At 37.6% G+C, this 14,149-nt stretch overlaps 2 protein-coding genes and 1 long non-coding RNA gene across 3 annotated transcripts; 1 reads left to right on the top strand and 2 right to left on the bottom strand.

Moving 5' to 3' along the window:
* Positions 1 to 3,293: 3,293 nt before the first annotated feature.
* Positions 3,294 to 4,467, bottom strand: LOC147473326 (NADP-specific glutamate dehydrogenase). The gene has a single exon (XM_086587619.1). It carries the CDS (start codon positions 4,291 to 4,293, stop codon positions 3,565 to 3,567), a length of 729 nt encoding a protein of 242 aa, XP_086443745.1. The 5' UTR covers positions 4,294 to 4,467; the 3' UTR covers positions 3,294 to 3,564.
* Positions 4,468 to 6,416: 1,949 nt separating this feature from the next.
* LOC147473325 (plant/protein) lies at positions 6,417 to 8,678 on the top strand. The gene is made up of 4 exons (XM_086587576.1): positions 6,417 to 6,669; positions 6,761 to 7,024; positions 7,405 to 7,564; positions 8,343 to 8,678. The coding sequence occupies exons 1-4, from the start codon at positions 6,460 to 6,462 to the stop codon at positions 8,519 to 8,521; spliced, it is 813 nt and encodes a 270-aa protein (XP_086443702.1). The 5' UTR covers positions 6,417 to 6,459; the 3' UTR covers positions 8,522 to 8,678.
* A 1,489-nt stretch (positions 8,679 to 10,167) lies between these two features.
* Positions 10,168 to 13,669, bottom strand: LOC147473324 (uncharacterized). Its single transcript, XR_015210486.1, has 2 exons — positions 12,087 to 13,669; positions 10,168 to 10,399 (listed from the first exon to the last, which is right to left on the bottom strand). It is a non-coding gene; the product is annotated as an uncharacterized LOC147473324 (long non-coding RNA).
* Between the last annotated feature and the right edge of the window lie 480 nt (positions 13,670 to 14,149).

Below are 14,149 nucleotides of genomic sequence, written 5' to 3'. Positions count from 1 at the left end.
TTTATTGTTAGTTGTCCAATTACAAATTCTTAAAGGCTAGTTGATTCGTGGGTTGGTGTTTGAGCCGTTATACTTACCAATAGAACCTTATTATAACTTATGACAGTGTTCAGTATCAACAAAATAAAATTCTCCATTAGCCTTCAATGTGGCATAGGGTCTAGTTGTTACTGCGACCCTGACATGTCGAGATCATTTGAATCTCAAAGCTGTATGAACCAGATTGCCATATAAGTTTGTGAACATAAGGGCTCACAAAACAGCATAGAGCTCTAGTGGTGGTTGGAGGCACTAAGGAATATGACAGACGAAACCACTGCACCTTTAAGAATAACATTCACATCTTAAGAACTTGAAAAGTCATGAAGGTTATGAACAGGTTAACAAATTGGTCACTGCATTTTTGGTCAATTTTAATTATTAAATACTTTTAATAAAAATATCAGCTGTTCAATTTTGCTTTTGCAAGGGTAAAATGGTAGTTTCATTAGTGTTAAAAAATAAAATAAAATCAGAGATTGTTAACGCCCCAGATATTGAATAAAAATAATAACACGTGCATTAACATGCCATTTTTTGTTTTATTTTGCAGAGAGAGTGTTGGTGAAATCTACTAGCATAATTGCTAGCGAACAAATTTGGACTCGGTTCCTAAAAGAGCACACCCTAAACCGAGGCAACTATTCGGGCGGGGCACACACCTTTTGACCGGTGATTTCATGACCTGATTTCCTTACCTTTGAATCGGGATAGCTATGGCCACCCCCCACCCCTCGAAACCAACAAAAAGGCCCTCCAACGCTCTAAAAAACATACTATAGTATTAGAAACCCAAACAATAGCCCAATTTTGCAGACTTTGCATTAAGCCCATTAAAATATAGGCCCGGCCCTGGGGATAGCTATGTGCCGAATTTTCTATTTTCTCAGTACAATAAACTTACTTAATTTTTTCCTGAAAAACAACAATTTTTGTGTTTCTTTTTTTTTTTCGATAAAACCTACTATATATATATATCATGAAACTTAAACCGAGATCGGCAAAACATTGAAGTTCGGGGAGGCATCGTGGGGGGTGACACACTTCTTGCCGTAATATGCCCATTTTGCCAACAAGTGTGCCTCTCCATTGTCTTTTCTGCTAACCCATTTAAACTTACAAAAAGATAAAGGAGAGCTTAATCTAAGTACATAGTTTCTCAGACTCTCATATCGCCAAAGCCTTGATCTTGCCTATTAAGAGCCTTGATACTTGCTATCTGATCTCCACCAAAAGCTTCGATCCATCGAATTTAGTGCTAATCTTCTGGCTGACCTCGGTTTGCCACCATCTCGGCCTCCTCTGGCGATCCGGCTTGGTACCTTCTAGTGCCCGGCTCCCACTATCATCCCTTCACTGTTCCAAGCAATAGCTCTGGCGCCTTTCAGGTTGTTGCACGAAAAGAGACATCAAACCTAATATTAATACACTAATTAGGTATAATAAAGAACTTGGAATCAAAGTCAAGGTTAGCATCGGGGAGCTCATGGCGATAGTAGCTCGTTACGAAGATGGCATGCGACTAAGGTCGCATAACATTGTTACGCCTCCTGACAACACTTCCGTCGATTATCCGTTCCTGTTAGGTTGTCTATGCTCGAACTTGGCTTCATTTCTAGCTTTCGGATGTTATCTGAGAAGATAGCAAGCTGTATCGGCTTGGGATTCTTGGCGCTTCTTAGCTGCGGCTCGGCTTAGGAACTTATAACTCCGATCTCGACCCCATTCCTTCCATGAGCCTCCATTTCGGACCGGTTCGGATGTGAACCACAGGGCCCTAGACCGTCACATTCAAAGAAAAGATGTGTGTCACTTTCCAAGCTAGTTTCACATAGAGGGCAGGAGAAATCTCCCAGCATATGCCTAGATGTCAGCCTATCCCCCATTGGTAAGGCCTCCATATAGGCCTTCCAAAGAAATAACAGGATATTAGCTGGCAATCTAGCTTTCCAGAGAAGCTTAACAGCCTTGGTGTTGAAGCTGGAGTTCTGCCCCACATTGTTATCTTTGGTAAGATACTTGTAGGCAGATTTCACAGTGAACTTGCCAGACTTTTCAGCTCCCCAGACCATCTTGTCCTTCCCCAAGCCCAAAGGTCTGATCACCAATTTTTGTGTTTCACAATGACTGTATATCGAGTTTTCACTTTATTTACTTACGTTATTTCTGTGCCGGTGGTTTGATGTCGTGACAATGGTTACAATTCAGTAGTGTCTATTGTCCCAGATTCTCAATTCACATATGGTACCTTATTCCACAATTGTCTCTCTTCGTTGTCTTGAGTTCTTGACTATACTTAGCTTGGTCATTTTTTTAATAGAATTTTGACATTGCAGTGGCTACATATTATGGCTAAACATCAAATCCAGTATCATGATGTCGTAATTGTTGTTCTACGACGTTACTCAAGTGTCAATCAAAAGAATCTACACAAACGACAAAGTATTACCATAAAACTATCTTCAAAACATTAATTTTTAGTTAATTTTTAGTTAATTTTTCTTTGATGTTAGTTCAATACGGTTGCATCCAGTTTTCGATTTCCCATTAATTTAATCATTAAGGGTTAGTTCAATGCATTTCCAACCAGTTTTCGATTTTCCGACAATTATTTTTTTTATGTTAATTCGATGTATTTGCATCCAAGTTTTGATTTCATGTTAATTATTCTTTGAGGTTAGTTTAATGCAGTTGTATCCATAGTCCGATTTTCCATTAATTATATTTTAATATTAGTTTAATATTTGTATTTGCATCCAATTTCTGATTTTTCGTTAAATATTATTTGAGATTAGTTCGATGTATTTGCATACAGTTTTCGGTTTTCCATTAATTATTTTTTGAGCTTAGTTTCATGTAATATTATATATTTTTTAAAATATTTGTCATTATTGGTTTGCCGTTATTTTTTTTATTTTTTTATATACATGTGAGCTTACATTAGAATGAATGCAAAATTTTATATTATATATTTTGTGATGTTATTTTTTGTATAATTTAATTTTCTATTGAAATTTGTTTTGTTTTGGTATGTGCCCGTAGGCCGTAGGAAACCTTTCTTAATACAATACTGAATACTCATTGAAAAGTGTGTCCGATCCCATGTCATGTTTATATTCAGTAACTGTTTATTTTCTTCAAGCTCTTGCTACTCCATACATTCCAAACGACATGCATGCATTTTTTCTGTGATAAGACTGTTAGTAAAATAAAAAGGAAAATATGAATCATATGATGCATATAATAAAGGGAGAGGAGAGAAAATATACTTGGCTTAATGTGTTCTTCATCATACATACTGTTCTTCATTGATTAATTAGGCCAGAAATTGAGTATAAATTGAGACTAGATAGGTTAATTTAACATGTATTGTAACTCTTTCATATATACATTTACAAAATTTGGTCAGAACAATCCACGAGCAAAGCGTTTTCCTTCTTGTTTCGTCTCTTCAAATCGCCCGAGCTGCAAATTCAGTGCAAACTGTCATCGGCTGCTACTTATTAGTAGTGAGGCCATTAAAACTTACAAAATCATTCGTCTCAAACTCTTGGTAGAAACCTTGGAAACCAAATAACCAACACCCAGACACATAACCCAAATCCCAACATCAACTGCCCATCTCACACCCTCCATGTCCTTACTTAGTTCCTTGCAATCTTCAGCACCATCAAATTCACTCTCCATCTCCTCAACACAAGAGTCACAGACCTCCAACTCAGTTTCTTCTGGTATTTCATCCAACCCCTTAAACCCTCTGTTCCTACACGTTATTCTTTTCCTCATATCAACCTTCTCTATTATCCCTACGTGTCCTTCTGCCGATACAGAAACCTCCGCCTCTTTAATCGTGTTCAAACACTCTCTTTCCAATGCACACTCGCATTCTAATTTCCATTCTTCTTCATCATCTTTTCTAAAAATCCCCTTGAACACCTTCTCTTCTCTTATATAAACCTCGAACCGTACCGCTTCGCTTACACGAACACGTTCGCGAGTCGCGTAAACTACTTGTTTGTTCTTCTCAGCCGACCTGACTCGGTGAAGAGTTATGAAAGCGTCTGCATCTGATCGAATCTTGGCATCATTGATTTCCAAAGGATTTTCACTAATGCGAGGGAGATAACGAAGAGTGATTGTTTCAGGGGGAGGTTTTGGAGAGTTGTTTGAGATTGATAAGCGGACATAAAACGCTTTGATCTTTAAACGACCTCTTTGGTAGTAAAACCCGTTATTATCAGTCGTTCTACACATCTTTCTTCTTCTTTATTTTCTTCTCTTTGAGTTCTTCTATATGTTTGGTTTGTGAAGAGAATGGTGAAAAGGAGGTTTTAAAAGAATAGGGATAGAAACATGTTTGATTTGGAGTTGGAAGTGGAGAGAAAAACTAGTGGCGGCCTTAGGAGAAACATTGGTTTCCGAGTGAATTCAGGGGGTAGGAAGCACACGGTTTGTGGAAAATTCTAGGAGCGACTGTTGGCAAGTGGCACAACAAATTTAGATATGCCCCGTGTCAGGAACCCTCCCTTGCCTCTATGTGTGACTATCAGATGAGTTTTTATCACAAGTTCATCTGATTTATTTGGAACTTGGGGTGTAAAACGGTCTGCCCTCAAACCACGAAGTACTCGTGACTTGAGGGCCGGGCGGCCCATGAACTAAAATTGTGAAGTCTTCCTCACCTTAGTCTTTTCTTTAAAGAATTGAAAGCAGAGCTAGAAGGTCGGGAGTTTGATTACTCTCTTAAACTATTTATTTACTAGATAATCTTGTTAAATTGATACGGGATAAATGAATTATCACGTTTAAATAATATATTTTCTAAATCTCAATTTTAGTTAATGTACTTATTTAATAATTTGGTTAAAATTTGTAAAATAGTAAAATTCAAAAATTTCGTTCTTAGGTTTATGTGCCGATGTATTCCATAAATCAATAAGAAGTGTATATGAGGCAAAAAATATGACATGGTGTTATAAATTGTAGAATAATTTGTGTTTGATTAGTTGAAATTGATTAAAAACTTCATTACCATATATTAATGATCACATCACGTCACTTTGATTTATATTTTATTTTAGCTTATACATAGAAAAGTGACCCGGGTTCATATCTTGAGAATGGAACACTTTGTTATTTTGAACTAGATTTTTTTATGGAATCTTGGAAAAGCCTATACAAAACATTAACTTATGTAAAACATAATTTTCATTTTACTACTTATACAATTACTTTTTAACAAAATATAAATAAAATTATATTGAGAAATTGTGAGGCTTTAATGCGGGCCTTGTGAGGCCCTTTGAGAATTAGGCTAAGAGTTGCCCTCAAAACCCTCAAAACGTGAGACCGGACGCTTGAGGACATTTTTTACACCCCTAGTAATGGTTGCTATTTATATGAAAATTGGTTTTTCTGAATTCTATTTCCATGAGTTTGTGTGTGCGCACCATTTCCATTCCTAAGATCAAATAACTTGTCATGTACCAGATAATTATTTCCCATGGGAATTTTGATAGTGTTTTTTGTGAATAATTAACTGCGGAAACAACGTTACCCACACCAAACGGATCAATCCTACACAAAGATTGATCTTTTCCAATAGACAAGACTTCAACACCCTCCAAAGAATATCCCAACACTTGTCAATATCAAATAAGTGTAAGCATATGAAATCTGCAATCAATGGGTCGAATAACAGAAACCCAAAACAGATATATAGTCCTTTGAATTTGAGGGGCTACATCCTGTTACGAGTTCCGGCTTTAATAGATGTCTCACTCAGGAAAGATCCGCAATTCAATCCACTCTGACAATCTGACTCAACATCTGAATTGTTTATCTTTTTCCCACTACTATTTCTTGGTTTTGGAAAAGTTACCCCAAAAGAAAACCGATTTTGTTTTTATACCAAAACCAAAAATGCTCAGCGTTCGTACCTTCCCAAAAGGCGCGGCTGGTACTCTGGTCGAACTTCCAAATCACCAAAATCAAACCCCACCAAAATTAAATTCCGGAGTCAAGCACGAAGTCGCTCACCACTCTCCAAAGCGCGGGCGCGCTCTGATCGTGAGAAACAGAAATTTTCTCTACATGTTTTTTCCTCACGTTGAATTGTGGAAGTCGAAGAACGAATGCTAATTTGGCATTCCTAGGTCCTAACGTGGTATGTGACTCTGTCGTCTGTAAGAGTGTAAGACTTGGAATCTGCCATCAATGGGTCGAAGGAGAAAGCCCAAACACAACTAAACTAGTCCTTTGAATTTGAGGGGCCTATCCTGTTACAAGATCCGGACCCACTTCTCACTCAGGAAAGATCCGCAGCCAATCCCACTCTGACAGTCCGACTGACATCTGAATTTCTTATCTTTTTCCCACTACTATCGTGTGTCTACTGTCTACCCCAAAAGAAAAAAGACAATGGCAGTTCCACTGGGCTTGCTCAACGTTCGTACCTTCCCCCAAAAGCCATTCCTAGTACTCTCCGAACTTCCTAATCTATCAAGCCCCACCAAAATCAAGTCAACTAAGCACTCAAAAAACTCACCAAAAACACTCCAACATGAAGTCATCCAACACCTGACACCCCTCACAGCAGCACTCACATTGCCATTTTTTTTAGACCCACAGGCAAGTACATTTTGTTTGTTACTAATATTCATATATATTTTTTTTATTTGTTGTCTGTTTTGTGCTTTTGAGTAAAATATGTATTGAATAGGATGCTCTTGCTGTTGATGGTGAACTCGGATTGTTGGAAGGTAGATCATTTGCTCTTATACATCCCCTTGTAATGGGTAGTTTGTTCTTCTATACATTGTATGCTGGCTATCTCGGTTGGCAATGGAGACGCGTTAGGACTATTCAGAATGAGATTAATGAGCTCAAGAAGCAGGTGAAACCTGTCCTAGTTACACCCGAAGGATCGCCACCTGGAGATACGCCAGTGTCGCCCATAGAGACCAAGATTCAACAACTCACTGAGGTATGCCATACTTTGCTGTCAAAATGTACTAAATTAAATCCTAACTTTTATAATGTTTTTAATATAATCCTAATCAATCTATATAGTTAACTGTGAGGAGGCTTGCGATTGGAACTCAAAATGAATTCGTAAAAAGAATTGACAAAATATATGGAATAAATTAGCCAAGTTCGATTTGTTTGGTACTACAAAATGGTCCATCTCAGACACTGCAACATTGTTAGAAGTTGGAGACAAGTATATTCTAATTTGTAGTTGAAGGATAACATTAATGAACTTGGCTTACATTTACCAAATGATGCATACTTCTTTATCAAAATAAAATGAAAAATGATGCATACTAGATTGCTGATTCCGACACCACTGGTTTGTGAGTACAGGAAAGGAAGGAATTGTTGAAAGGCTCATTCAAGGATCGACACTTTAATGCGGGTTCAATACTTTTGGGATTTGGAGTACTTGAATCCGTAGGGGGAGGCGTCAACACATATATCAGGACCGGAAAGCTATTCCCTGGGCCTCATTTATATGCAGGAGCAGGTAGGGGAAACTTTGACCAACAATTTAACATAGACATTGTACTCTTTTCTTGTTCATTTCAGTGTAAATTGTCCATTTGAATCTATTTGGTTGTTCTATGCCAACTATCCAACTCCAAACTACTTAAAGTAGTTAGGTTTATGAATTAAATTCCATGTCATACCCTTCAATAGACGCATCTTGATGAGAAAACCACAAGACACCAGTGAAAAACATCCACTCTAAGACAGGAAAACAATGGGCAACTGTATCGTTACTGTGTCAAAACAAGAGAAAAAACCCTCGAATGTCACCATCCTCCATTTTCTCTAGCATTTTCAGAACGCGATATTGGCATAATCTGGGTTCATCCCTGTTGGTATATACTCTTGCCCAGTGGAAGACACCAATGTAAGTGTTGATTGTTGAACATACGACATACCCATTGTCTCGCAAATCATTAGATGACTTCCGTTTTAAAGTACCCATGCTGACAATATATTCTAGAAAACCCAAGCCATCCCCGAACATATAGGGACGGATCCAGGAATCTGGGTTTGGGGGACAGTAGTATATATTTTGGAGGAGCAAACCCTTATAGTTTCTGGAATTTTTCTAATGATTGTTCTATAGCATAAGGGTTAATGATTGTTCTATAGCATAAGGGTTTTCCCAAAAGTCATGCAAGTGTAGGAATCAGATCCCAAGGTAAATATTGTCTTTTGCAATCAGATCCTCTTATGTTCATGTGCTGATGTGTTCTCACCCGTTCTTGTTGCTACAACTACTCTTGTCACAGCAATTACAGTGTTATGGGCCGCAGCAGCAGCTCTTGTACCTCAAATGCAGAAAGGGAATGAAACAGCAAGGAATCTCCACATTGCTCTGAATGTGTTAAACGTCTCACTCTTCGTCTGGCAGATACCGACGGGGTTGGATATCGTATTAAAAGTATTTGAGTTCACAACATGGCCTTAAACTTCTGTTAGGCGGATGTAATCACATTTTTTTGGTTTTTGTATCAATAATTTTTTTTCGGTTAACCGACTGGAAAATTACTGAAGAATAGTTATAATAAATACAAATATATACTTTAATAATTTTGGTAATAATATGGTTCAGTCTGGTTCGGTTATATTTGCCTATTTGGTTTTTAATTCTAAAAACTGTTAACCGAACCAACTTTTCTATTATTTTTAAAACCGAACCAAACCCATTAAAGATGGATCACCAACCCAACTCATGTGGTTCTTTTTGAGTTGTCTTTTGGCGCACCCCTACTTGGAATTGGAGGGGACTGTCAGAAATTCCTAATCTGTCAAATCCCACCAAGATCGGTTCAACTACGCACTCAAAAAAACCCACCAAAACCACTCCAACAAGAAGTCACTCAACACCTGACACCCCTCACAGCACTCACCTTGCAATTCTTTTTAGACTCACAGGCAAGTACAATTTTGAGTATTGTATTGTTGAATAGGATGCACTTGCTGCTGCCGGTGAACTGGGATTGTTGGAAAGTGATCTTTTGCTCTAATACATCCCTTGTAATGAGTGGTTTGTTCTCCTATACATTGTATGCTGCCTATCTGGGTTGGCAATGGAGACGCGTAAGGACTATTCAGAATGAGATTAATGAGCTCAAGAAACAGGTCCTAGCTACACCCCATCAGTAAATGTGCCGGTGTTGCTCGAGACCAATATTCAAGTATTCAACAACTCACTGAGGTATACCGTATTAAATTAAATCCTGAAACTTATAAAGTTTTGAACATAATCAACTGTGGGGAGGCTAGCTTGCCGATGGAACTCAACTTACTAAAAGGAATTGACTTTGGAATAAATCAGCCAAGTTCGCCTTATTTGGTACTACAAAATGCTGCATCTCAATCACTGCAGCATTGTAAGAAAATCCAATGTATGTGTAGAAGTTGGAGACAAGTATATTCTAGTTTGTAGTTGCATGGAAATACTAATGAACTTGGTTTGCAATTACCAAATGATGTCATACTGGACTGCTGATTCCAACACCACCGGTTTTGCGAATACAGGAAAGGAAGGAGCTGTTGAAAGTCTCATTCAAGGATCGACACTTTAATGGGGTTCAATACTGTTGGGATTCGGAGTACTTGAATCCATTGGCGGAGGCGTCAACACATATATCATGTCCGGAGAGCTATTCCCTGAACCTCACTTATATGCAGGACCTAACTTATATCAGATATTTTTCTTTCTTTGTTAATTTTATTGTCAAATTGTCCATCTCAATCCATTTGGTGTTCCACGGTCAACAGGTCAAGTATCCAACCAACGCCAAACTACGGATTACAGCGGTGAAACAATTTTAGTCTTTTATGTCAGTGTTGTAAAACTAACCAACCTGTATGTTTATGTGCTGATGTGTTCTCATTTGTTCTTGCTGCTACAACTCCTCTTGTCACAGCAATCACAGTGTTATGGGCAGCAGCAGCAGCTCTTGTTATGCAGAAAGGGAATGAAACAACAAGAAATCTCCACATTGCCCTGACTGTATTAAATGTCTCACTCTTAGTCTGGGAGATACCCACGGGATTAAAAGTATATTTGCGTCACAAAATGGCCTTAAATTACTGTAAAGCGTAACATGAGTCACATTTCTATATTTATATTCCTGTATCAGAAATAATATGTTTGGTTACACAAGATATAACTTGTAATAAATTCACTTTATACTTAGCGAGAAAAAAAAATCACTTTATTGTGCAAAAGCTAACTGAATTCATTCTTTTGTTGAATTTCTTTTAACCAAAAAGGAGCAAGAAAATATCTTCAATGTTCTCCAAAAACTTGGCAAAGATCAGATTGAAAGATCCATCCCTACAGATGTTCCATTGTTAGTTGCACTTCAGTACTGAACTTATCACGTTTAAATTCAACAGAAGTATAGTTAGAAAGATTCTGAATCCACTTTCATAAATCTCACGTTCTCAACATATTTCTCTCAATTATAAGCAAAAACTGTCCGCAGACCAATTACCAAATACCCAATGTGTTGCTGAACTTGCCGAACTTTTGGCATTTCTGGGGCAATTTGGCAAGACTGTCGGAATGTAAGGTATCTTTCATGCTGGGAACTTCTCAATGAAATTTCAAACACGCACACCTGATGTAACTATCATCTGAATCATTTACCTTAACTAGAAAAGATGTCTAGACAATAGTTATTTATCACAAAACAGATGGGCTGCTAACTTTCCTACTACAAACGTACTATGCCATGTAGCCAAGACATAGATTCTTAAAAGTTTAAGCTCGCCTTTCATGCCCCATGCCCACAATAGCAAATACCAGTATGTTGCTGTCAATGTTCTCAGATTGCTCTTTTTGACCTCATATTTCAGCAATCTTGAAGACCATCAATTATTACTATCAGGTTAACAACACCTCATGTCAGGTTAAGCCCGTCTACTAATGCCCTATTTCTTATTTTCAACGGAAATACTAAATCATATCTGATGGCAAACCTTTTAGCAGAAACCTGTAAAGGATTTAGAATGATAAAAATTGCATAATCAGTTTTGCCTTTCTCTTGCCTATTGCCACTCATTTCATTCTCCGCTTCTATCCCCGGCTTCGAGTATAAACCCACAATACATGCTTACTAGTAATATCTACTACTGTTTTCATTCTACTAAATCTTGGTGAAAATGAAAACCATGTATATCCACGACATTGGAAGTAATTTGAATAAAAATTAAAGAAAAAAAGAAATTGAGTTACAAGTCAGAAATTTTTAAAACGGCTAGACATATAAGTACAGACAAAAAGGTAGATAAAAAAATAAGACTCAAAAAGGCCGTCGGAGAAGGGAGAAGATTTAAAATAAACATCTGAACTCCTGCAATAAAACTGATTGGTAAACTTTAATCAACTCCTGTTTATAGCCGAATGGAAAATAATAAATAATCTCCACGCTAAATTCCTTTTGTTCGTTTTAAGTCATTGCAACACTTCACAAGTAAAATGTAAAGAATGAGAGAGCCCGCAAATGAGCTTAGAGTTAATTATAACTCTCAGAGAAGAAAGAAGCTAAGGATATCAAAAGAAGGCTTCTGAGTTTTGGAACCGCGAGACAAAGCCTGATCAAATCATGTTCGGGAATTTGAAACAACAAGGTCATCAATGGAAAAAATGGTTAATTTTCATTATTCGTATTGTGTCTAGAAGAAGATGCTATGAATTTGAAGAGTGAAAACCCACTGATCACAGGGCCGTTCAAACTTATTGTCACTGATGCAAGCTTTAGGGAGTTTAGGGCTCCACTTGGCTCTAATCTCAGATTCTAGAGATAACTCGTGAATCCAAAATTTATGCCTGACTTTTTTCGTAGAGGATTTATGATCCAAGTATATATCCACAATCAGTAATCAATTCACTTCTAATAACTTTGAAAATTTGTTTTCTTAAACGAGCCTCCTTCAAAATCACCTTATTTCAACTTTCCACTCATATACATTAGTGGTTTTACGCCTGCTCATTTTCAGTTTATTTGTTTAGAAAATACCTTTTAGAATACGCAAGAAGCATTCTCCAATCTTCACCCAACACACTGACAAAAATTATGGACTGATCTAGTCATCTAGCTGCTTTACCCCATAGGTCTTAAATTTCCTAGAACCATAGCATACTGAAGGCGGCTTATGATTCTCTAATATAGGATCTGTAACATGAGCTAACATCCAGTTCTGCTTCTGCTCATTATGATCCCACCCTCCATCCAATAGGCACATGCCAACAAATAAGTACTCAAGAAATTATAAAAGTTGGACCAAAAAGAGAAGAAAAAAGAAACAAACAAATCATGAATCACGAGCTATCCTAAATGCAAGATATGGGCATTAAATAAACTAAATAGGAAGTCAAGTAAATCAGGTAACAACTAGCTCAACCATTTCCATACGGTTCACTCAGACTTCCAAGACCGTCGGGCAAATGGCGGTGGCAACAAAATACTCTACACTAGTTTACTCCTAAACCCTGCCAAAGGAGGTAATAAAATGTCTTGATATAAGTTGAAGTGCCTTTAAATGCCATCTCCAAACCCAATTGTTCTCTTAAAGAATGGATGCTAAAGCGTCTATTATTTTATCACAAAATGGGGACAAATGGAGCATACAGAAACAGAAATATAGAAAGGGTGGGTTCTTTCAGCTTGTATCAATTTTGCAGTCTAATGAATACAAGTTGAGTTCAAGTTATAAACCACGATATACATTAGTTTATTATCAAACAAAGTCTACAAAAAAAAAAAAAGATAAACAAAAAGATTACAGCTTCATAAGGAAAAAAACTTATGAGTAGTAACAAGAAATAAATAAAGTTTATAAGTTTCAGTCCAGAAAACCTGTTTTCTGCCAAACAGCGTTCCTGACACGTCGTAAATCCCTCCCTTTGAGTGTCCTCCCCACTCCTTCAAACACCGAAAACGTAGTAGATTGCGACCTGGCAACAATCTCATGTGGGGAAGCATTTCATCCTCAAACTCCCCATCCACCTCTTCAAAAAAACCAAATCTTTCAGTTTCAGAGGCATTAAACTTATTGGCAGCAGGCCAAACAGGGACATTAACAGGGGCAGATTGATGAAATTTTCCAGAAAAGGAACCAGAACCATCTGAGCCATTAGATCGTGGATACGAGACGGGTGGAATCATTCTAGCACCAGATAAGGAGTGATTGAGAGACGGTTTTCGCTGAACAAGAGGGCGTTGGTCATCTGATAATGCAGCGGAGAGACCGAAGAACTTTTCGGAACGGAATGAATGGTGGGTTTGAGGATTGGTGGGTGATGGCGTTGGTGATATTGAGGGTGAGTCGGGAGGGGAGAAGAGATTATTATTATTATTATTATTATTATTATTATTATGGGGTGATGATGACCAGATTACGTCACTTTCGTCTAATTCGAATGGATTTGAGTCTGTGTCTGGCGGCTGGGTTAAGAATCCAAGGAATCGAACTGTGGGAGATTGTTTTTCTTCTTCTTCCATAATTAATTTTTCTTTTTCTGTATTAGGGTTTCGTTCATTATTTTTATAGAGACAGAGGGAGAGAGAGAGAAAAAAAAAAAACTCTCTTTTTCTCTCTCGGTGTGTTTGTTTTTGTTTGTGTGTAAAATAGCCACATAAGCTTTTTCATTCGGTTGTTCAGGTGTCTGGTGTGACACGTGGTATTATTTTATGTGTTTGTGACGTAGGGGATCTTTTTAGTGGATTGTGACATACTACAGTCAAGTTGGGGGGAGATTAGAGATGGGTGGTGGAGGTGGTGGTGTGGTGGTCAATCTGTCAATGATGAGTCCAATTTGGTGGACCCTTGGATCATTACGTATCGCTGAATTCATTTCAGATATATAGTGCTGTCTTGTTTATTCCCCCAGATTCCATGTTCTCCTTTTTCACCTTTTCTTTCTTCAGTTTTCTAATGCTTTTCCCTAGGCTATGGTCACAGATACCAATCCATTCAGATCAAAAGTGTCTTCAGTATCAAACTATTAAGAAAAGGATAGAACTAAAATGCATGCCCAGCAAAAAAAAAAAGTCCCAAGAAATCGATTATAATTGGTTGA

Source organism: Coptis chinensis, unplaced genomic scaffold (genome assembly GCF_015680905.1).
Source record: "Coptis chinensis isolate HL-2020 unplaced genomic scaffold, ASM1568090v1 utg279_pilon_pilon, whole genome shotgun sequence".
Lineage (NCBI taxonomy): Eukaryota > Viridiplantae > Streptophyta > Magnoliopsida > Ranunculales > Ranunculaceae > Coptis > Coptis chinensis.
The sequence above is the reverse complement of the archived record's forward strand: the minus strand, read 5'-3'. Positions and strand labels throughout refer to the sequence as shown.

What these genes read in the sequence shown, in the direction of transcription:
- LOC147473326 (XM_086587619.1), bottom strand. Translation starts at nt 4,293, where the DNA reads ATGTGTAGAACGACTGATAATAACGGGTTTTACTACCAAAGAGGTCGT.
- LOC147473325 (XM_086587576.1), top strand. Translation starts at nt 6,460, where the DNA reads ATGGCAGTTCCACTGGGCTTGCTCAACGTTCGTACCTTCCCCCAAAAG. An exon ending in CATTTTTTTTAGACCCACAG is followed by an intron (nt 6,670 to 6,760) that starts GCAAGTACATTT and finishes TGTATTGAATAG; the next exon opens with GATGCTCTTGCTGTTGATGG. An exon ending in AGATTCAACAACTCACTGAG is followed by an intron (nt 7,025 to 7,404) that starts GTATGCCATACT and finishes TTGTGAGTACAG; the next exon opens with GAAAGGAAGGAATTGTTGAA.